This window comes from Saccopteryx bilineata, chromosome 1, assembly GCF_036850765.1.
Source record: "Saccopteryx bilineata isolate mSacBil1 chromosome 1, mSacBil1_pri_phased_curated, whole genome shotgun sequence".
NCBI lineage: Eukaryota > Metazoa > Chordata > Mammalia > Chiroptera > Emballonuridae > Saccopteryx > Saccopteryx bilineata.
The window spans coordinates 246,237,387-246,262,059 of record NC_089490.1 but is presented as its reverse complement, the minus strand read 5'-3'; the positions used below and the strand labels follow the sequence as shown (position 1 = coordinate 246,262,059).

The following is a 24,673-nucleotide window of genomic DNA, read 5'->3' as shown; positions in this document are numbered from 1 at the left end:
TCATGATAAAAATGGTGATCTATATCTTTAGTTGTTTGGGTGGAGTATAAAAAACTAAGGTAAATACTCACTTTCTTCTCTTGCTATTTCCAGCAGCAATATGTATAAGAAATAATCATAAAAAAAAACAGGATTATAGAATAATAGAGTCAAAAGGCATTTTAGAGATCAATAACAAATTCTAGTTTTGTTTGCCAATAGCTTTAATGGTTAATTTTATGTCAAGTTAGTAGGCTGTGATGCCCAGTAGTTTGGTCAAACACCAGTATCAATGTTACTATGAAGGTATTTGTGGATATGATTAACATGCACAGTGGTGTGACTTTGAGTAAAGCAAATTACTTTCTTTCATGTGGGTGGGTCTTGTCCAATCAGTTGAAGGTTTTAAGAATAAAGATGAAGGTTTCCTGAAGAAAAATAATTTTGTTTCAAGACCACATTATAGACAGTCAACCTAAGTCCGTGATGGAGAACCTTTTTATAAAAACCGCCCACTTTTAGGCCCTGGCTGGTTGGCTCAGTGGTAGAGCGTCGGCCTGGTATGCAGTAGTCCTGGGTTCGATTCCCAGCCAGGGCACACAGAAGCAGCGCCCATCTGCTTCTCCACCCCTCTCCCTCTCCTTCCTCTCTGTCTCTCTCTTCCCCTCCAGCAGCCGAGGCTCCATTGGAGCAAAGATGGCCCGGGCGCTGGGGATGGCTCCTTGGCCTCTGCCCCAGGCGCTGGAGTGGCTCTGCTCGCAACAGAGCGACCCCCCAGAGGGGCAGAGCATTGCCCCCTGGCGGGCGTGCCGGGTGGATCCCGGTCAGGTGCATGCGGGAGTCTGACTGTCTCTCCCCATTTCCGGCTTCGGAAAAATGCAACAAACAAACAAACAAACAAAACCTGCCCACTTTTGCAGTGCTGGTCAACCTGATCCCTCCCACTCACTAGTGGGTGGTCCAGCTTTCATGGTGGGCTAATCGCAGTGCCCTTTGGTTGCTCCACTACCGCCCACCATATATATATATACAGGGTTTAGTTTGCAGTTGTGAGTACACAACATACAGAATTTAATCCTGTATTATTTATTAAGTATTGTATTTTTTTGTATTACAGCTGTAAACTTGCTTTTACCAACCCCTATAAATATATAAAACTGGTTCTGTTTATCTGAAACACCCTGATTAACACAGTACATAAACTACAGCCTAGGGAAATTATGTACAGGATTTTCCTATCATTTAGTAAGTGATGGCAAAGCTGAAAATAGAAAGATTAGGAAACTGGGTCATGAAATTGCCTAAAATATTGATTATAAGGCCAGGAAAGAAATACAGAACTATCAATGTCCAGCCCTTTCTTTTCTAGTGAATCTCATGCAGAGAAATGTAAAGTTTTATGCAAAACCTAACACATTAAAAATTTTGACATTCAAAGAAGATGAAACCGAGGAAATATTGTTTGCTTTATAAAAAGATACACTGTAAGATTCTTTATAGAGGCACCTCTCCTCAACTTTACTGTGGTTTCATTTATAAAAATGCTTTGTAACCTTTTAGAAACTCAAAAGTTCAACACTCTTGAACAAGTCATGTTTTTAGTGTATCTTATTAAAAATCTTTTCTAGATTCAATCATTATTTCATCTTCTTTAAAATGTATATTTTGTATGGATAGAAAAGGCAAAGAGAGGAAACATACACATATGTGTTGTCTTAATAAACAAATCACACATTTTATATAATGCTTTGCTAATAACAAAGCTCTTTCCTATACATTCTTTTCTGGAAGCTTCACTGGAAATCTCTGAATTACTATCACCATTTTATAATGGAGACACCTAGGATTAATAGACTGAGCACCTGCCCAAACTCCTCAGAGACAAAGCATTGGATTCCCAGATCAGAGCTCTCCTCATTGCTCTCGTGATGCCCACAGAGTAGCAGTATTAGCTGGAAGGGTAGTGTTTGTAGGTCTCTTCACCAAGAATCCTACAGTGAGCCAAATTCTCACTCTCATCATAAAGGATATGTAGTACTGCTGTACTAGCAAGAACATTAAGTTTTATTTCGAAAAACTTTCATCCTTAAAAAAAATTAAATTGATTTTTTGAGAGGGGGGAGAGAAAGAGAGAGACATCAGTTTGTTGTTTCACTTATTTATGCATTCATTGGTTGATTTCTGCTTGTGCCCTGACCAGGGATCAAACCCACAACTGTGGCATATCTAGACAGTGCTCCAACCAGCTGAGCTACTAGGCCAGGATCCTATTCCTTCAAGGGGACCCTACCATGTCCTCTTGAAGCTGTAAAGTGATTCTATGAGACAAAGGAAAATTTATCCCAAGGTTAAAGTATTGTTTCCTCTTTCCATGTTTGCCAAAGTGATCCCCATTTGAAATATACTTTGGGTTCTACATTCTTGTATTATAAGCAAGCTTTAGTGGTTGCTTTGTAATTCTATATAGTTTACTAAAATGAAATAATCATTTTACCACTGTCTCTCCTATCTTGGCTTTCATTTTCCCATCGTATTTGCAAGACTTGATTTTTCTCCTCGTTCTCGTGTGAGAACAGGTGGACCAAGACAGTTCTTTGGAGGCTCAGTGAGTGATTTCTCTTGAGAGAGGCACATCTCTCTAGTCTGCCAAGGAATGAAAATTTAGACAGTCACACAGATCATTTTGAACTGTGCCAAGTAAATTCCACCAAATGCTACCGGTAATAATTGCAACATGTCACTGGGAAATGTGGCCATTTTCCTCTAACATCAGGCTTCGATCTTGTCCTGAGTGCCATGATAATGACAGAGAGAGGACACAGGTGGCTTTGCCCATGGAAATCACATAGACTTCTCATGATTGGAGAAATGCAGGGCTGGAGGGTTTCTTTGCTTTGGAATGTCTGGAACAGGATGCCAGGGATTAAGTAGGAGCCACGGAGAAATCACTGCCCCTTGCCCGCGCAGCCCACTTGCTAGCAAACTCCTCCAGCACTAGGCTAAGGGGCTACTCCAGACCACCATTTTGTTATGAGCAGGCCTATGGGCTCTGGCTGCGGAAAACAAAACCTATTGTAGCTTACGAAAAGGAGAAAGCTCTTTGGTAAGAATGCAAAGTCCTAGAAGGGAGTGTGTGAGAGTCTCCTCTCCAGAAGACAGTATCCCAAAGTCTACTAAGATTTTAGATTCAACCACATATTGTCCTATACAAACAGAACAAGGCAGTTACATCAGTGGGCCGAGCAAGACCACAGGCAAAGCAGGTGGGTGAACCAAGTTAAAACAAAAACCAAAAAACAAAAAAAAAAGAAAGGAAAAAAAAAAGGAAGAATAAGCCAGGAAGAGCTGCAGAATGGCGAGAAAAGGCAGAGACGCAGAGGAGGGGCAGGACGGGAGGGGGGAGTCAGGAGGGAGGGGAGCGAGGAGAGAGCTGAGCGGACGTCAGGAACCAGAGCTCCGGTGGAGTCTGGCGGGGGCACTGGGGAGCATGGGGTGTTTGCAATAATTATTACAATTCGCGTGTGTCTGCGCCATCCTGTGGGTGTGGCGCAGAGCGGAGTGTAAACTCCAGCGGAGCTGGAGCAAACACTGGGGCAGCGGCCACAGCCTGCCAGCCTGCAGCCTGCCGAGGAGTGCGGGGACCAGCTGCACGCCGCCGGCACGATGGCCTCGTCTCAGGGGAAGACCGAGCTGCAGTTCCCCGACTGGATGGCAACTCTGCCGGAGAGCATCCACAGCATCCCCCTCACCAATCTGGCCATCCCAGGTAGGGCGCAGAGGCGCTCGGTGTCCCCGCGCCGCCCGCCCCGCCCTGCTTCATCGGCCACTAGGTGCTAACTTGCCACGGTGTCCGCAGGAGGGAAACTCGTCCCCAGGGTGGGTCTGGGCCAGGCGAGTAAGTGTCTGGAAGCCGCCAGCCTCCTGGCTTTTCCAAACCTCTGGGGGCCGTGGTGCGGGGCGTCAAGGTGACTGCTTGTCCACTGGGCTTCTGAAGCAGGCTGTCAGAGGGCAGGGGCAGGGGCAGGCTGGGCTCCAGCCTGGTGCCTGGCGTCCCCTCCTGGGGTTGCTCCGCAGACTTGGGGAGCGGGTGTGGGTCTGTGGGGTGACCGTGCGCGGGAGCGCGAGCCGTGTTCTGAGAGCTCGGCTTCAGCGCGGGGATCTCCACTCCGTCCCTGCCACGGAACCCAGAGGATTTGGTGGCTTTCTTGGTTAGAACCTACCTGAGTCATTTGTATTCGTCCCCAGTCTCCTTTAAAGAGATTAAGCGCTTCCCCAAGAGTGATGAAAGTTGAGGGACCGGCAGCGGCGTGATCGCTGCCCTTGACCCAGGAGCGGGAGCGGACAGGGCAAGGGCGGAGGACGCCGCGCTGTGCTTCGCGTAGACCCGGAGGGCCTGGCCGGGTGGCCACCGTCTGGATTGTGATCCCAGGGCTGTTAGCAGCGGACAGCGCCCGGGTCAGGAAAGCGAGCCCAGGCGGACCGGGCGTCTGATGCTCGGGACAGAGCCGGGCGGGGGACCTGCGTGAGCCCGGGCTCAGAGGTGGGATTAGCAGTCAAACCTTGGGGAGAAGGCGACTGCGCCGGTGTCCAGACAGCCCAGGAGAAAGGAAGCCTGGCAAAGCCCCGGAGAGGCAGGAGGCATCGGGGGGCTTGGCACAGGGCACGTGACCTGGACCAGAGGACCGGGCAGGTTTCGGGGTGGGTGCGAGCCGCAGCCCCTAGCTCAGGTGTGCGGTGGGGAGGGCGTTCCAGGACAATGTACCACGGTGACAACCAGGAACACGGCCATACTTCCTTACCAATTTGACTTTCACTTGGGCTGAGAGAATAGACGCCTAATCCTTGTAGGACCGGGCTAGAAGACAAATTATAGCCGTTAGTCCACCCTCGCCCCTAGCTGAGCCCGTTGTAGAGTTCAACCTTCTGTCCTACCTCTTGATTTGCCCCATCCAGTGCCCCCTCTCGGGGTGGGGGTGGACATAATTTAAAACAAACAAGCAAAAGAAGGGTTCTCTTGAAAATCCCCAGGGGCTCTGACCAGCAGTGCTGGAATTGATCAGTAACTCAAATCCATGGTCGTTAGTCAAGTCAATGTCTAGAGACTCTGAATAGATACAGATCACACTCTGAGCACCAACCTGGAGGAGTTGGTTTCCTTTTTGCCTTTTTTTGAAAGGCAGTTTCCCAAGAGTGAGGATGTCTCCAAGGAAAAGAACCACCCAGCTTCTCTGCTCTACAGTACCTGGGGGGGGGGGGGGGTGTGGGTGTGTGTGCTCTTTTGAAGGAGATGGTAGAAAGTGCACAACTATATTGGCAAAGTTCCACTTCCATTTCCATAGGCACGTCTATCCTTTTTTCTCCCCCCCCCCTTTTCTTTGGTTTTTAAAGTTGCTTTCACATGGTCTCGCCAAAGCATTTCTCTACACACAGAAGGTAAGAAGGGCAGGGACTCTGATGCTGGTCTTCTGACACGTGACTCCCCAGAGACACAGGGAGGTTAAAAGCCTAAATTCACATTGCCAGTTCTGAGGGAGGCTATGACACCCTGTCTGAATCGCTCATATCTCTGTCACATTTCACTTTTCAGAGCCCAGAATGGGTACCAAACCACATAATCCTTCTCTGTGCTTCACGAAGCAGGCATTGCTGGTACTGTCACCTCCATTTTATTGATATAAAAAGTGCAGCTCAGTGATAGCGAATAATCAGGGATCTGACCCCTAAAGCAGTCCTTAGGGAAGAGCTCCCAAGGAGTTTTGGAGCAAAATGCTTTGGCATTGGATCTGGATAAGTCATCAGCAACAAGTACTGATCAGGATGAAAGGACAAGGAAATCTCTGTTAGCAAGAATGGGGCAATTTTCCTTTTCTCCCTTTGGAGCAAACTGAAAACCAGAGCTCAGAGACTTTGAGATTCTGGTCGACTTCGAGACAGAAGGCCGTAATGGCATTGGCTGCGGTGGGAATTTCCTTCACTTTCCCAACCCCTGTTAGCATTATATTCCAAGCAGGTCCCCTACAAGGTTCCAGTTCTCATCCCCAATACTTCTGAGAAATAAAATCTATTTATTCAAATCTACACTCCCTCATTCCCCCACGATTCTGTAATATAAATTTGGTAACTCCCATTCATATAAATTCAGGTCTAAAAATGGGTTATGGTATTTTTTCTGTATTACTCAACTGTGATAATTTTTGGAAGAATAAAGACATTCAAACTTTTATAGTCAGAAAAGACTAATTGGAGGCTATTAAACACTAATGGAATAATTGCCTTAAAATCATGCTAATAGCTTCCTGGCTGCTACATGTTTACTTGGCCAGTTGCTGCATCTTGAATTAAGTAATTATCTCCACCATTTGAAACCTTTCCTGATGCATCACGTAAGTGTTCCGTGGAAGGGAACTGCTGCTCTGTTATCCTCAGGGCTTCAGGTTTTTGTAGGTGACAGATTTGGGGAGTGAACAGCTACCTCATCGTGAGGCAACCCACTCGGGGCAGCTAACCCGACAACAGCAAGGCTAGTGCTAAGAATGGTGTGCAGGTGCGTGATACTCCCCAGCACGAGCACACGTCTTCCTGAACCCGTCTCAGCATCTGCATCTTACATGTTTTCAGAACCACAGCTCTCAGTGGCTGCTGGGCACCTAAATGGCCTCATGATTTGGTATTGATCAGCCTAAAGAATGAAGTTTATAGTTCATGTTAGTAGTTTTACTCTTATTTGTCTTTCAGAGGAATGATACTGTCAGGACACACTGATGGGTACTTGGATTTCAGTCTCATTTATCATTTCTTCCTCTCTCTGATGATACCAAACTAAGTTTTCATCTGTATATGTTTGTTTCATGATACCCTGGCATCCTGGATTATGAATGATGCTTCCTCTCACCACAAGCAGGTGAGAGAGGATAAACAGGAAGGAAGAAAAGAGGATGAATAAGTACAAAATGCAGGTGAAAGGGAGTCTGATGACTTTCTGGCATCTTTGGAGCCGAGTTTTTAATTCTGTGATCATGGTGGTCCGAGAGCCATTGTGAAGAGGTCCATCATGAGTGCAAGCAAGCTAATGCTCACTCTGTGTAAGGTGTTGGTGAGATGGGTCAGTGACAGAGAGTCATTCTGTCCAAAACCTGAATGATCGGGGAAGATTTCTATTCTATGGGAAGGATCTGCTGTGCATTTTCTGGTATGTGATGAAAGTCTTCTTCACATACTACAGTAACTTGACCATATGGTAATCAAAGAATGGCCACCATCTTGTGGGGCTGGAATCTCAGAAAGAGTGTGTGTTTTCTTGATGTTGGAGGAGTTTCATACAGACACTGTAACTGCCAGTTGACCCATGAGCAGGACTCAGGCAATCAGAGGCTCCTCACACCCTCCACTATCCTTGGAATGTTTGTTGTGCTCACATTCCCGCAGCCAGAGCCATTTTAAAGGACATAGCTCTTTGTAAGAACAATGTGTTGTTGAGGCTGTTTGGATGTGTATGTGAGCGGACCCAGGTAAGGCAGACTCCATACAAACTTTTACAAGTCTGGCAGGCTAATGTGGAGCTCTCATCTTGTGGCTGTCCAGGACAAGCCTTGTCTATAAATTCCCTTGCTAATCATGAAAGCTGCCACCTAACAATTTGTAGTGACCTGCCTCTCTCTTTGATCTCTTCTTGCCTTTTGGGTACCACAGCCAATTTTTGAACCAACATTTCAACAGGAATTATTGATCATACTTTACATAGAAACACAGGAATGCTTTGGAAATCAATAATTGTACCTGTCAATGTTGTTCATTTCTTACAGAAAATGGCAACACCAATGAAAAAAAACAGTTTTACTTACAGAAATTAGATGTTCATACAGCTTTGATTTCTGTGTTCTTGTGTTTCCTTTCATTAGTTTTTAATTTCTTCCCTCGTAGCAATTTTTTTTTGGTTGTTGTTGCTGCAAATGATCCTGGAGCCAACTGTCTTCTTCCTTTTCCTTATAATTTACTATTTTTATTTTTATTGGGATGAGACAACCTATAGGACAAATCTGAGACTGGGTCTGATTGCACAAGTTATTTCCCTCACCTTTTTAGTTAAGAAGTTAATCTTTCAAAGCAATCAATAAGCTACAAAATTGTTTAGGATGAGTATCTTTCTTGCATTGCCTTTCTAACTACGAGTTTTGTTTTGCTTGAGAGAAAAAAACTGAAGAATTTCTGGAACATGATTTATTCCACGAGAACTTTTTCTTGATTGGTAGGGCCGACTCACCTTTCTTAATCAATATAAGGCGATGTTTATGTCATTTTATAGTTCACGAAGTGTTTTCTCGTGTACGCGTATGCTTACCACGTTCTGTCCGTGTGCTAAGGCCTGGCCACGCAGAACAGGTCTGGGGACCAGCATCATGGAAGCCTTAGAAACACAGTCCCCCAGATCCTACTCCTTGGGCTGATCGAATCATAATCTGCATTTTTTTTTTATTGTGACAGAGAGACAGAGAGAGGGACAGATAGGGACAGACAGACAGGAAGGGAGAGAGATGAGAAGGATCATTTCTTTGTTGTAGCTCCATAGTTGTTCGTTGATTGCTTTCTCATATGTGCCTTGACCAGGAGGCTACAGTGGACTGAGTTACCCCTTGTGCAAGCCAGCGACCTTGGGCTCAAGCTGGTGAGCCTTGCTCAAACCAGATGAGCCTGCGCTCAAGCCAATGACCTCAGGGTTTTGAACCTGGTCCTCTTCATCCCAGTCTTACGCTCTGTCCACTGTGCCACCACCTGGTCAGGCATAATCTGCATTTTAACAAGATTGGTAATTTATGTACACACATTTAACATTTGAAAAATACTGCTTTAGCATATCTCTCAAGGGATCCTGGATGTAAGTAGCAGAGCCAAATTTAAATACACATCTTTGATGAAGCTCTTTCTATTGGACCATGTAGTCTATCGGTGTGTTCAAATTTACAGTCAGGCCCAGAGCCAGAACCCCTATTTACTCGAGGCTAATGGCCCAGGTTGGGAACATTTCTGATAACTGATTTACAGTTCATCATGCACCTTGAACAATAGATGTGACTTAATTGCTACCTAAATGTTCAAATTAGGTCCTGTGATAAATGTAAAACCTTTCCCTTCATTTCCTTCAAGTCCTGCTGCTCATTGGTATCAGCCATCAGGGCACTTAAAATCAGCCCATCTACTGATGCTAATGGTCACTAACGACAGTTTAGGAAAACATCTCTGTATTGGTTCTTTGTCCCATTTGGTCTCTTTCCTTGTTGTGTTACATGTCCAGATATTGGGTTATATTCGTAGGTTACCAATTCACTCGTTATTTGTAAGGTAAACCTTCTCAATATTGCTCTTGAGTAATAGCGACATCATGAACACAAAAGTTAGTAATAAACAGCATCAGAGAGCCAGGTAAATAGTACACTGGTTTTTGATGAAAAGAAAATGATCGCTCTAGTTTGTATTTATAAACCAGGCTGCACTTATTTGAAGCATGATGCACATGGAATGGAAACATGCATAAATGTGGTTAGGACTTGTTTAAATTTTAATTATTTGGCATAATCAGTGTTCTAAAATAGTTAAATCAATAATTTTTAAAAAAGCTTCCAATTGCTGAAGTGGACACTATTGTGTTTAAATGTTAAAGCTCACATGCTTTCCTCATAGGAAGTTTTCTCATATTCTGAGAGTTATTTCCTCTTATTTAATTCCAATGTCACCCAATCAAAACAGAGAGAGTAAATTACAAAGAGGAGGAGTAATACTGTTGAATGCCACACATGTGCAATAACAATGGGGAGTATGCGTGAGGAGAGACTAACAAATGAAGACCCAGGGACACACAGGGCAGTGTCTAACCTGGCCAGCCCCCAGGTAAAATCGGAGTCATGGTAATTGTCAGTTTGGACTCCACCGAGGTACCTCCTTAAAATGGACTTCCAAATAGTTCTGGAAATCTCTGGATTAAATTTCCAGTCTTTTATAAGCCAGTTGTGGGGGGCTGCCACATGGTAACTGCCATTTTCCTTCTTTCCTCTTTTGGGGGGTTGTCACTTTTGCTGCTTTGACCTATAGAGAAACTACATTTCCATAGTCTCACACTCCAAACACTACTGGGGCTGGTGGTCCCACCAGGGCCTGTGCTATGTCTGCAGAGGTCCAGCACTGGGGATAGTAATGTGTGATAAGGACACTGGACCATTATGGTCAAAAGTCCTTGGAGCTAGGTCCCTCGCTGTACAAGCTCCGATGCCAGCTCCTACTTCTGCTGAGCCTGTGTGCCACCACCACTGAGCCGGGAGTGCCAACACTGCCAGGAACTTGCCATCTTTGGCGGAGTATGAATGTCAACACCAGAGCTCTGTGATTTCTGTTGCTTCTTTGGTTGTTGGCCCCTTGCCCTAAGACTCAAGTATGAGTCTATGAGGGCTGGGCAGAGGACAGCATGTAGGATAGATCTTATTCTGTACTCAGCATCTTTCTCAATGTTATCTTACTCTGTGTGTCTATGTGTGGGCATGTGTGTATGCCAACCTTCTTGTAAGATAACTTCTTTTTCAAGAAGCTTCTTGATTTTTTTTCTTCCTAAGTAGCTCTCTGGTGAGTGCTACCTAATTAATCATTCCTCCAGACAGGTCCAGAAGTAGGTATATAGCTAGAGTCCATGTTTTTTCCCAGTGAGCAGCCAGGGCCAATGTAAATAGAGTAAAATAATCTGTTATACTTAAAGTAATCCCTAATTGCTCATTTTATAAAAAGCACATTAGTTGAGTAATTGCTCTGACCTTCAAAAAAGGTTAAAGGTTAAAGTTTACACACATATGCACACATTTGCAGTTATTTAAATTATTGTTGGTTAAAAGTTTTAGCTCTGTTAATCTGGAAATTTCACCAATTACCACCAATGAGGCTGGCCTCTGACCACAAGCGTTAGCTTTTGGACACCAGAGAACATGTCGCCTTGGTGGACACTCAAGGAACTCCTAGACTCAAATCAGGGGATTTGATATCTTCAAGATTCTTATATATTCTCCTACCTCTCCTTGTCTGAGTAGGATTATGATCAGTTTCAGAATATTAGAGACCAGAAACATATCTACATCGTATATCCCAGAAGGCAGGGTAAAGTGAGAGAGAAATTTGCCGTGCTTCAGACTGAAGCTTTCTACAGCACCATGTGCTTGTATTAGGCTCCATTCAGAGAGGGCACTGGGTCAGGAAGAGGGGCAGGAGATGGTTCAACATTCGTGAGAAACATCCGAGATTAGTCACCACTGGAGATCAGGTACTGAAACAGATGGCCTATTGATTTGTTGGCTGTGCTCTTGTTATGTTCCTGTATTTCATTACAGATTCTGGGAGTAGACAACGCTTACACCGCTGTATCTTAAATGCCAGCTAATACGTTTGTTTCACATAGAAGAATTAGTTTTCATGAGGCAGCCACGTTTATGCTTAGTCAACATTATTAAGGATGCTTGTGTTCCTTCATTCACTTGGAGAATCTTTATGTCATGAAGGACAGTAGGCTATGATGAATGGCAATTCTAGTTGCCTGCTAGGGTTTCCTGGAGACCCTTCCAGCTTGTTGGGTGGTGAAGAAGTAGATGCACTTGAAGGAGTCCTGATGGGTGAATAATGGGAACTTACTTTTCTCAGTGCATGTCGCAGGTTATGCTCCTCTGTTGCCTTACGGAGGAGGAGGAGGAAGAGAAGGAAGACCAGGACTCTCTTAGCACAGTTAGCTCTAACCACATTCCTGCCATGACCTGCCCTGAGCTTGTCCCAGAAAAGAAAGATCTTAAAAGTTGCTGGAGGGGAAGGCTGCAGAATGGTTTTTTCAATCCATACTCCCTCATGTTTTCCTTTCTCATTGTATCAGCTCAGATTCCTTGAGACCAGCATGAGAGTCCTATTCTTGAAAATGTCCTATGTCTCTTGTCTCACTCTTTGCTCTTCCATTTACCCAGACAAACTCCAGCTCAGTTAAACTCAATTTTCTACCTGTTCCAATCCCGGAAAACTTCAGTGGCTAACCATTTCTGGAATAAATGACACAGTCTGGATGCCTTTGACCCACTAGAAATTTCTGACCATGAACCTGATTGCCTATCCCTAGTAAGTTTATTTTCCTCTTTTCTGAGATGATAATTTTATACTCCTTTTTGCTCCCCAAATCAACATCTCCTTCCCACCTCACTCTAAAAAAATCTTATATAAAAAACAGATGCAGACAGGTAAGAACTTCCTGTTTCTCATCATTTACTCATCAACCCTTTGTATCTATTTTTGCATATTCTGCTTTTTTGTTTGTTTGTTAAGAGAAAGATTTGGACCTGTTCATACCTAAGTCCAGCTTCTTCTCTGTGGCCTGGATCCCATTCATTCAAATCTGATAGTTTCCTCCAAAATGTATCCTCTCTCTTTTCCGCATCATTTATTCTATATATCTCTACTGGATCATTTTAGTCAGATCACAAACATCTGTTAATATTACCCGTCTTTTTTTTTAAGTCCCCCTTTGCCTACATACCTACCTCTCTATACATTGCACTATTTCTCTGATTCCATTCCCTTCGAGTTGTTATTTCTCTTTCTATCCCTAGTCCATGCTAATTACATTATTTCCTCATCACTGCACTAAAATGATTTTCATCAAGGTTGCCAACAATCTATATTTTGCCAAAGCTAATGGCTAATTATTTTATTTGACCTTTCAGCGTCATTTGATGTGGCTGACCACACTTGTCTTCTTCAAACATGTTCTTCTTTTACTTCCTAATGCACTTTTTATTTATTATGGTAAAAAATGAATAACATGAGATTAACCTCTTAACACTATTTTTTAAGTGTATAGTATTGTTAGCTATAACACAATGGTGTACGCAGATCTCTAGAACGATCATCTGGAATGACTTAAACTTCTTGCCCATTAAAGTAGAGACTCATCGTTTTTCTTTCCAACCAGCTCCTGGCATGCATCCTTCTACTTTCTGGTTTGACAAGTTTGACTATTTTAGATACCTCATATAAGTGAAATAATGTAGAATTGGTACTTCTGTAACTGGCTCAATGTACTCAGGCTTCATCCATGTAGTACCCTAAGACGATTTTATTTTATTTTTTGGTGGATGACTAATATTCCATAAATGCTTAAAACAATAAAATAAGAATAAATTTATTCTAGAAGCTGAAATATCTATATATGGAAAACTATAAGGTTTTGATGAAAGACATTGGAGATACAAATAAATAGAAAGCTAGCTCATGCTTATGGATTAGAATTAGTATTATTAAAATGTTCATACTCCACAAAACCCTTTCAAAATTCTAATGGTGTTTACACAGAAATAGAAAAAACAATCCTAAACATGGTGTAAACATGGTGTAAAAACCCTGAATGATTTCAGCAATTTTGTGAAAGAAGAACAAAGCTGAGACATCACACTTCCTAATTTCAAACTAAATTATAACTCGACAGTAACTAAAACAGTGTGGTATGGGCATACAAACAGGCAAACTGACCAAAGGAACAAGATCAAGAACCCAAAAATAAACCCATGCACATATGGTCAACTAATATTTTACAAGGGATCCAACAATATGCAGTGCAGTTAACATAGTCTTTTCAGTAAATAATGTTGAGAAAACTATTTACTCACATGTAAAAGACTGAAATTGGACTTCTAGCTTATACTGTGCACAAAAATCAGCTCAGTGGTTTTATTTAAATATAGACCTATAAGACTATAAAACTCCTAGAAGAAAACATAGGAAAAAAGCTGCTTGATACTGGTTTTGGTAATGACTTTTTGGATATGACAACAGAAGCACGAGCAACAAAAATGTAAATAAATACATGGAACTATATCACACTGAAAAATTTCTGCACAGAAAAAGAAATCATCAGCAAAATGAAGAAGCAACCTAAAGAATGGTAGAGAATATCTGCAAACCATCTATCTGATAAGGGCTTAATTTCCAAAATCTACAAGGAGCTCCTACAATTTAATAACAAATAATAATAATAATAATAATAATAATAAATCTGATTTTAAAATTGCCAGAGAGGAACTGAATAGATGTTTTCCACAGAACACACAGGAATGACCAATAAGTTCTTGGAAGATGCACAAAATCACTAATCAGGGAAGTGCAAATCAAAACTACAGTGAGATATCACCTCACACGTGTTTGATGGTTATTATCAAAAAGACATAATCAACCCGGCTATGGACTCTGGGGCCCCTCACACCTCTTCTGGACTTGTGTGCGTGGGTTCCTAATTAGAGTGATGTGCCAGTTATTTCTTCAGGATCCTGTAGCTGCACCCTCTCGCTGGTGTCTGTCACCATGCCACCCATCTACTTTTTGTTCTTTGCAGCTTCCAGGCATCTGATCCAGGTCTCATCAGGGCTCCAAGAGAGAGAGGCAAGGCAGAGTCAGTTCCTTGGACAGTCCCCTGAAAAGCCAGAATGTTGGGCACATGCTCTACTCTTCTCATCCCCCTGATGGACAGGCTGCCAAACTCTGTTGGCCTCTGTCTGTGACACTGCAGTTCCTCTGGAGAAGCAATGAGCCACCCAGCTTCTCTGTGCCCAGTGGTCCTGGTCACCTAGGATATACGTACTCAGTTTCATCTGTGCTCTGGGACAAGCAAAGCAGAAGCCACTTCTCAGGCAGTGCCCCCTACCCTCAATGCCTCCCCCCCATTAGAAATATGATCCAACTTTTCATCCCCAAGAGAAGCTGGGAGCTGGGAGTTTCCTCTCAGTCAATCTCAGCCTCAGTGCGGCTGGTTTTGCACTTGTGTGGTGCAGGAGCCTCTGAACTGCTCTCTGGATTTCTTATAAGAGGGACGGTTCGTGTATTGTTGAATCAGGATCTCCATGGGAGAAGGAGGGTTTGAGGCTTCTGTTCGGCCATATTGCTAACGTCATTCCTTACTGCACTATCTTATTTTTCCAACTTCACTGATTGTTTGTTTCCTTTAGGTCCTCTTTGCTAGGTATGTGTTCTTGTCTTTACATCTGAAGGAATGTTGGAGCACCCCGGGCTCAGACCTTGATCCCTATTTTCCTACAAATATACTTTTCCCTGAGGTGACAATATCTAAACCAATGGCTTGTCATAATATCTCTATGCTAATGACTCCTAAGTTTATGTGATTAGCCTGATCTCCCTGCTGAACTCTATGCTCCTCTATCCCACAGCCTCTCCATCATTTGCGTTTGAATGCCCTATAGAGACATCAGATTGAACAGGGCCCAGAAAGAACTATGGAGTTCACCATCCATTGCCAAATTTGTTCCTAATGAAGTTACTCTCATCTAAGTCAGTTTCTCAAGTCCAAATTTTTGGATCAATTTTTCATTTCTTTTCTTTTCCCCTCTCAAATCCTAAAGCTACCCTACCCTATCAGTAAATCCTGTTGGATCTTTCTCCAAAATGTATCCTAACCCTAATCTAATGACTGTCATCTCCCACATGACTTACTCCAAAGGCCTCCCACCCGTTTCCTGGCCCTCATTTCTGCCCTTCTGCACAGCGTGTCTTTCAAAGGCATGCATCAGGCGCACCCCTCCTCTGTTTCAAACCCTCTGCCGTTACTTACTAAAACACTGGTGATCTCAACTCCTCCCACCCTTTCCTTAGTCACTGATCCCTGCCGTTCTCTGTGGCAGTTCCACCCTCCCTCCAGACCACTTGTCATACGGATTTACTTGGATTCTTTCCCCAGATCATCGACAATCAGCCTCCTCCTCCTTCTGGCCCCCAGGCTGATGCCTTCTCCCCAGGAGACCTTCCCTGACTCTGCAGACCAGTGCAGTTCACCTCCATATCATCGTTCTTTCTAACAATTGCTTCATTTATCTTCTTTGTAGTGCTGGAGTAGCAACAATCAACTACTGTATTCATATATTTACTATCGGCCAGCTGAGTAGACTGTAAGCCCCTTGAGTGTAGGCCCTTCTCTGAATCTTTCCTAGGGCCCAGAATATGTCTGTCCCGTTGTCAATATGTGAATATGCTGGTAGTTGCTGACCAGCAAATGACAAAGCCAGTGTAGGGGGACCCTGATCATGCTCAAAGGTCTCCTGTGGGTTTGAAAACAAAGCAGCCCAAAGACAGAATTCAAGTCAGATCCATTATTCAATTTTTTAAACAAGTTTGACAAAAAACAAATAAATTTCAGCCAAGGAATGGTCTCAAGGAACTAGGATAAAGAGGAAACCGGACCCAGTGTGTTTTGAATGAGATCCATGACAAAAGAGTGAAGTGAAATGGGAATTTTTTTTTCTGTCACTCTTTTTAGTCATTAAGGCACCAGTTTTCTTATAATTCTTTCTTATAATTTCTTTGTTTATATGCTTAGTGATTATTGATCATAATAAGAACTTTGAAGAAATATCAGATTGGCATGTCTTCAGGAAAAATAATGATGATCTCTTTAATACTGCTTGGTTTTTTAATTGTGTATTCTAATTTTTTATAAGTTGGTAATTTATGTGTGATCTGTAGAACAACTTCTTTAGCCAAAATATAGTGATACTACTCAATCCAACAATTATGTTGAATAACGCTTTACGGCTTTGTTAGCCTCTGTAAAGGAATATGGGAGGTCCTATTAAAATACACAAAAGTATACATGATAGCCTAAAAGGCCAAAAAAGAGGGTTTGTGTAAAAAACCAATAGAATAGATTTAAAATACCATTTACAAAAGATGCAAGAACTGGCATTTAATTTCAGAAATATGTTAGCATGGCTGAAATCAGAAAGGGCTAATGGCTACAGCGATGAAGAAAGTAAGTACCGGGATCTGTCTTCACTCCCGCCGGGAACCAGTGCAGAGAAGGGCTAGAACGTTACCTGGGGCAGAGAGTGTGAAATGAATGGGTGATAAGAAGTATTCCCTGATTCAGGCAGAGGAGGCAGAGTTTAAAAATGCAGGCTCTGGTTTCAAAGACCTGGGTGGGAAGCCTGCCATGGCCCTTTCTTAGCTCTGTGATGGAGGGGAAGCTACTGAAATCTCCTGTGCTTTCGTTTCCTCAGCTAGAATGTGGGGACAATAATAGTGCTGCCTCATCAGTTGTTATGAGGACTTCATAGTAACAGTACTGCTTAGACTGTGAGGGTTAAATGATGATACAGGTGAAGTACCAAGCAGTGCCTGGCATCCACGATGCTCCCTGTTTGTATTTTATTTGTGATTTTCAATCAGGATGAATATTTGCCAGTAGAAAAGTGAGAAGGAAGTAAGCAAAATGTTTTCATGCCAAACAACATAGATCTCTAGGTCCTAAGGGGAAAAAAACCCTGATAAAATATCACAAAAGCAAACAGCCATTTCTAGAGATTGTAAAAACTGAAGTGTAAAGATATGTAAATACTATAAGGTCCAAAAGAGGAAAAGTGAATGCAAACAACTTAATGAGGAGACAGATGAATGGTTTGTGAGTATTTGAAAAAGGAAGTAATGATAATCTACAGTCCAGGTAAGGTATCACTTTATATTGTGAAAAGGATACAAGATATTCTTGGAAGATTCAAGACCCCAATATCAGTCCTAGATCTGCAGCCAAGTCTTAGACAAGTTACCAAACTGGATCTCTGGTTACATATGAAAAATTGCTTAGCAGTGGATGTTGTGGACAAACTTGGTTCAAGCCATGGCTCTGCTATTTACCAGTTGACTCAGGGGAGCCAACAAACCTAGCAAACACACGCACAGAGAAGACCTCTGTGTGCTACCATTTTCCCAGCTCTGCAACAGAGATCTGACGTATCAACCTCATGTCCTTTGTTGTGAAAACTCTGTAAGATGGTGTGTGGAGCATGCCTCTCACAGCTAATTAGCCTCCTTTACTTGGCTAGCAGGGCCCCTGGCACAGCCTACATGGCTTTCTGCCTCTCTAAGCTCCCTTTTCCTTATCTGCCTTCAGCTAAAGCCTCTTGGCTTTTCTCTCTCCCATTTTCGGGTTCCGCACTGTCTTGAGCTCCAGAACCAGTCCAACCACAAGCAAGGGAATGCAAAGGGGATATTCTAGCAGTTTCCTTCCTGCTTCTTAGCACTTGGCTTCCGTGAGGCAGCTGGGCACAGAGAAATGGGCTGCTGTGAGACGGCTGACCGTGAGCAGCCCAGGGAGGGGCCTGGATCTTCCTGTTGGTAGAGAACATGTCGGCCAGCTGGCCACAGTGATTAGGAGACTGTCCATCTTCAGACAGCGCAGTGAGCAGTAATTGTTCTGGTCCATAGAGGGAACAGGGTTCATTATATAGAGATGATAGGGAATCTATAAGCAGATTTCCCCAAAACACAGGGTACCCTCCACCATATTGAACTTCCTTGTATATTTCCTTGTCCAAGCCTGAGCTTTGGACACCATTCAGATGACTAGATGATTCTCTCTAAGATTAAGTTCTTCAGCCTCAGACTACCCACCTCTCAGGATGAGAAGACTTCTGTGTGATTCTTCCTGCCTGGTCCCAGAATGCCTTGTGCCTGACTGAACATTCTCTCACTGTGATTTATGAGAAAACTCCCATTGTTACAAAGCTGATTGATGCATTGAGTAATAGAGCCTAAATTTTAAAATGATTTATAAACTTGAAGATTAATTGGAGCTATTCTAATGAGCTTAAACAAGAGTCAAACGAAAAAAGAAGTTGAAATATAAACTACATAACAGCATGTCAACTACATAACAGCATGTCAACAGAAACCTGACTTAAGTGTGGCCTGTGAGGAAATGACCCAAGGCTCATCACGACGAACTGGGAAGTGACTGGAAGGCAGGGGTGGGGGTGGGCAGCAGTGTGTGCCCACCAGGGCTGTGTGGCCAGAGGGAGTCAGTGAGCAAGTCGCCTGGCTGTCCTTGCACTGGGCAGAGTGTCTGCAACATGGTGATCAGTTCCTGGCTTCAGACTTTCACAGAGCAGGTTGGGGGCATGCGGATTGGGGGTCCTGGGGAAGGCCTTGCCAGCTATTGACCCTGAAGTTTCCAGAAGCCAAATCACATAGGATTCATCCCACTTCTCTTCAAACACCTGAAAGAGAGGTCTCGGCAGTTCTAATTTAAAATAACCAAAACATAGGATGAAGGTTTTGACAAACTGAAAGGAAAACCTTTTTCAGTGTAATTTTAAAGTAGTGAATTCACCGTCTCTAGCGGAAATGTGTAAAGAGAGGCCCCAAAGATCCTCACTGACACAGGGTTTGAGCCAAGTGGCTTGGGAGGCCTTTCTGGTTCTAAGCTGCTGTGCGGTTTGGGTATGTTGTGTAGTCTATTCCAACATTAGTTTCTTATATGTGAATGTTGATAGAAATAGCACCTATTCCCATGTGATTGTTGTGCAAATTTTTTTCTTTTTGTTTTTTTAGAGAACGAGACAGAGACAGGGACAGACAGACAGGAAAGGAGAGAGATGCGAAGCATCAACTTGTAGTTGCAGTTCCTCCTTGATTGTTCTCATATGTGCCTTTACCAGAGTCCCCAGCCAAGCCAGTGACCCCTTGCTCAAGCCAGCAATCGTGGGCTCAAGTCAGCGACCTTGGGCTTTAAGCCAGCAACCTTTGGGTTTAAGCTAGTGACAATGGGGTCATCTCTGTGATTCAACATTCAAGCCTGTGACCCTCCGCTCAAGCCGATGAGCCCGTGCTCAACTTGGTGCCCTTGGGGTTTTGAACCTGGGTCCTCAGCATGCCAGGCCAATGCTCCATCCACTGTGCCACTGCCTGGTCAGGCGATTGTTATGCAAATTAAATGGAATAATCGGTGTGTAACATTTAGCATAGTGCCTGACATTTACTAAATTCTCTATGAATATGTTATATAGCATTTCTTCATGAATTCTTGACAGACTGAATAAATCAAATCTCCATCTATAGTGTGCTTGTGTTTTTTTGTAAGATTTTACTTTTTTTAAAAAAAATTTTATTAATTTTAATGGGGTGACATCAATAAGGATTTTACTTTTAAAAGGACTTAATAATCTTTTCTAGCAGGGGGGACGTGGACCGAAAATGGGATACAGTAGGAATGTAACCCATTTTAATTCGGAATCTGTATATTATTCCCAAGGCTATTAGGTTGAGAACAATATTTTGGCATATCCGTAGATGGAACTTATTTTTCTGTTGAGTCAGTGTAGCTATTGAGACTGACTTCCTGTGGTGGGTGATATGCAGACTGTGATCATCCCATTACCATTTACAATTGGAATCTCCAGCAGCTTTCCCGAAGTCAAGATGCCAAAATAACCCTACAAGCAAAGATCTTGAAGGAGAAAGCAACAACCATTAGTTGAGATTTTTTTTATTATTATTTTCATTGCTTTAAGAGAGGACAGAGAGAGAGAGAGAAAGGGAGAGAAAGAGAGAAAAGAGAAAAGAGAGAGAAGCATTAATTCATTGTTGCACTTTGTTGTCTCATTTAATTGTACACTCATTTGTTACTTCTCGGATGGGCCCTGGCACATGACCTCAGTGGCTAGGACAACACTCTATCCACCGTGCCACCCTCCCAGGCCTGAAAGTTTTTTGAAGACTGTTTTTCTTCCTCGGGCCAACATACTGTTTAGACATTTCATTCTGTCGGTGGACAATTCATCTAAGCGCCATTTCAACAATTTAATGGGGATCGTTATAGTATTTGGCAAGAGCATTTGCCTATTAAATGCTGATAGAATGAAAGATTGAAAAGAGAAAAAGCTGCTGCACTTAAAGCCTAGAAATGTAAGAACAAACACTGCAAAAGGTTGCTCAGAAATAAAGATGTGTGACTCATGGAGACAGTGACTTACCCATGGTTCACCTAATTTTAGTCTCAATAGTAACGTGAATGTGCATTAAGTATTCTAGAATACTTTAGTGTGTGTGTTAGGATATAAAATTAAATACTTTATTAGTATCAAGAATTAATTTTATCAAATCAACCTGATTTCGCATCGGAAACCATACATCTGAAACCAACTTCCATCTCCCCAGTGCCCATATTAAATGGTCGTTACCTATTTTTGGTGATAACTGGCCGATTAGACTCCTAGGATGGAGCAAACCTTTTAACATCTTTGTCTATCTGATTTCCCACCTATTTGATGGTAGTACCAATAATTGCTTTCTCAAAAGGAGAGGGATTCTCTGTTAATGCATTTGGAAGCTTCATAAAATATGTATGCTCATACCAAGATCAGTAAAATTATACTATTTAATTTTGTGTGTTGACGCTGATGATATTTTGGCTAGAGGAGGGCAAAAAATGGCGATTCGAAATCTAAATACCACACATTACTATTAACATAAATAGGAAAATAATATAACTTTCTACTTTCAAACTATGTGATCTAATTGACAAATTATTTTTAGAAATTTAAGTTTTATTGTATGTATTTTACAATAATTTTTGAAAGCTTCACCATTGTAGTCATTTACAAGTGACAAGTTCAGTGGCATTAAATACATTTACATTGTTGTGCAACCATCACCACCAGCCATCTCCAGCACATTTCTCATCTTACAAAACTGAAACCTGAGACCTGTACCTATTAAATAATAGCATATAAAATTACTTTAAAATAAATTTTTTTGGTGCCTTGACCAGGGATTGAACCCATAATCTTGGTATAATGAGACAGTGCTCTAACCAACCACCCAGCCAGGGCATTAGAAATTTCTTTTAATATAATTTTATCTTTCTTCTATAAAATACTTTTGTTATTACAAAGTTAAAGTAGAGGTGGTATATATTTTATCTTGTCTGTGCCTCAGCAGTCTTATGGAAGATGAGGACTCAATGGAGGGCAGCTAGCATACTATCTCCCCCAGACAATGAGCATCAGAATATTGCCTTTTGTTGATTCCCATATCTCTTTATATATTTCTTCATCAATTTCTATAGTAGTCATAGTTTCTTCCCCATCTCCCAATGTCATATTTAAATGTTGATCACAAGCATGTAATCTACCTCGAAGCTTTCATTCCTCATGTTCATGGTAATTCACTCATCCAGGATGAGCGTAATGAGATCCGGGGGCTCTTCTTCAGTGTTGGTACTTTCTTGCTGGTCCATGTCATCTGCCACATTTTAAACCCTCGCTCTGCAGCTTTCTGCAGTGTTTGTAATTCATTGAGACTCTACCACTAAAAAGGGCTGCTTCTTTAGCTTTTCTCTTGGCTATGAGGCTAATAATCTTGTTTTTCCCTCTTCTTATTTCATTCATGACCTTACTCGTCGAAGATGGTGACATCACAATACTTTCTTAGGTCTCTGTTTCTTTTAGTGTAATACCACTAATGTACATGGTCCTCTGAAGTGCCCTGCTGGGGTTAATGAGATAATATATGGGAAGCTTTCAAATTCCTTATATTGGAAACAGCTCCTGAGTCTGTGAACATTTAGGACTCATGTTGTCCCCAGCTACCTCCTGGGACAATTTCTTTTTCTTGGATAGAGTTGGTGGCACCATATTACACCTCGGACAAGACCAGGATTCATTCCCTCAGAAATTCCGTACTAACCACTAAATATATTTCAGACTGTCCTGAGATTTGGAAATAGAGGTAAAACAGGCTAGATTAGACAAGTTTAGTCAGTAGCAGGAAGGAAACCATAAACAACTACAGAAAAATAAACCCTTTGTATGAATTCACCTAAATAAGAGGGTCATATTTATTTTTATTAAGATATCTGAGCTCCAGGTCAAAACAAATCCTTTTGCATGATTTCTCTTTTAATTTCACGTTCAAATCTAGAAGATGGATACAGAGTTTGGGGCTCTGGAAGATGGGTAGAGAGTTTGAGGCCTATTATGTGTTCCCATCAGCACTCTTATGTCATTACCCATGTGGTCTGGGACTGGAATAGCCAATGAAACAGTGAAAATTGCAGTCTTTATTTTAGATGGTCCCTCATATACAGATGAAGGCCCTACCTTTCCATTTTTCAGGTTTGATTTTGTGGGCCTCACTTCCACTTCTTCCTGCAGGAAGTTGGGAGAAGGAGCGGGGCAGAGGCCAAGGTGCCCTTCCCAGAAGCCTCCTGACCTTCCTCTGACCTTGTCCCACACACTGTCCCATTTAGTCTCCTTCCAGGACCAGTGACAGTGGCATACAGTCATAGCATACTTTATTTATCTGCACTGTCAACCTCAGACCTGAACCAGGGTAGTATCGAAGGAAAGCACCTCTTCTTTTGCCTGGCATTTTTAAGAAGCTGTTGATCTGGTTGGAGATCACTTGCTGACCGAAAAGAGGTGATGGGAAAATCATTTTGCTATGTATGTGGGATTCCAAAAGAAGGTGAGTCTGACTCATCTTCCTTAGGCTGGAAGGCTCACATGCAGGTGGAAGGGAAATTTCAGAGATTTAGCTAAAACTACTATAGTAGTATGTTCACAGGAAGAGAGCATAGTAATACCAACTATAATGCCATTACCAAGGGACTGCTTTCTGAGCATCACCAACATATATTAACTTTAATCCTTATTACAACCCTGCACAGTCAATATTTTTATTTTTCATATGTACAAGCAGAGAGATGAAATACTTGGGCTCACAAAAGTATTAGGTGTTGGAGAGGGAGAGTTGTTAAGATTCACAGTCCAAGGCTTATTATTATTTTAGGTCTGGAGTAGCAGTTTTCATGATTTTTCTAGGATTCTCTTCATTGACAATTATAAATTAGATTTTTCTCTGTTGTTCTGATTTAAGTAAAGTACATATTTATTTGAGCTCTTTTGGAAATAACCAGTATTTTACACATTTTAATATTTTAACTCTTCCATTATGCTAAAACTTTAAAAACAGACCTACGTAGGTTTTTAAATCCTTAAACAAGTAAAGCACCAAAACTACTGGTACTTAAATTTAGCAAGAGTGAGGTGAAAAATTTGCTCTATGCCTTAAACCCCAAATTGTGGGGGGTTTTTCTTTGCACCAAACTCCCTAGCTATAAAATGCCATGGTGCCATTTTCCATCAGATGGGGAAAAAGCAAATGTTATAAATGAGAAAAATGTTCAGTGTAGCTACATCACCCTCCCAAATGTCTTAGTGGAATTTTAAATCCCAGTGCTGTACTCAAAGGCACACTGCTGCATGGTGAGGCTCAGAGAGACTCTCGATGGGTAACATACTGGTCCTTGACCTGGGAGATGGCATTTGATTTTGATTGCTTTTTTATCAAGAGTTTAAAACCTTTCCTGGAATATTGCTTTCAGGGGATTTTTTCTTGGCTAATGTTTGGGCAAAAATCATTTGTATTTTTGCTGAAAGAAATATTTTTCACCAGAATTCAGAATAGAATATGACAAAGCTTTGGCTTCTATCTCTCTAAAATGGAATGATCTCATTGCGATATTTGCTGACAATCATAACAAATACATTTTCCCAAACTTTACAACAATATACAAATAGAAAATTAAATGAGAGGGATTAAGTTTTACTAGAATTTTTTCTCCATTTAAAATAGTACCACATAGAACCAACATTTAATGATTACTTTCTATGATCTAGGCAGTATGTTAGCTATTTTAGCAAATATTGGCTAACATTTATATGTAATGAACTCATGGGGTCATTTCTTTTTAAATTATAAAATTTGCTCCTTTATGAACATGATTAATTTCAACTATTTTGAACAACAAACAAAATTTTAGGATCTCTCTCTCTCTCTCTCTCTCTCAGCA

The 24,673-nt window shown here is 42.0% G+C and overlaps 1 protein-coding gene across 2 annotated transcripts in view; it reads left to right on the top strand.

Annotated features, from left to right (window-relative positions):
- Window positions 1-3,463: 3,463 nt before the first annotated feature.
- PLCXD3 (phosphatidylinositol specific phospholipase C X domain containing 3) overlaps window positions 3,464-24,673 on the top strand; it is a 148,053-nt gene continuing 126,843 nt past the window's right edge. For both annotated transcript variants that reach the window (XM_066240373.1, XM_066240369.1), the window contains exon 1: window positions 3,464-3,745. In XM_066240373.1, the coding sequence (XP_066096470.1) occupies window positions 3,643-3,745 (103 nt within the window). In that variant the 5' untranslated portion in view covers window positions 3,464-3,642. The remainder of the gene's footprint in view (window positions 3,746-24,673) is intronic.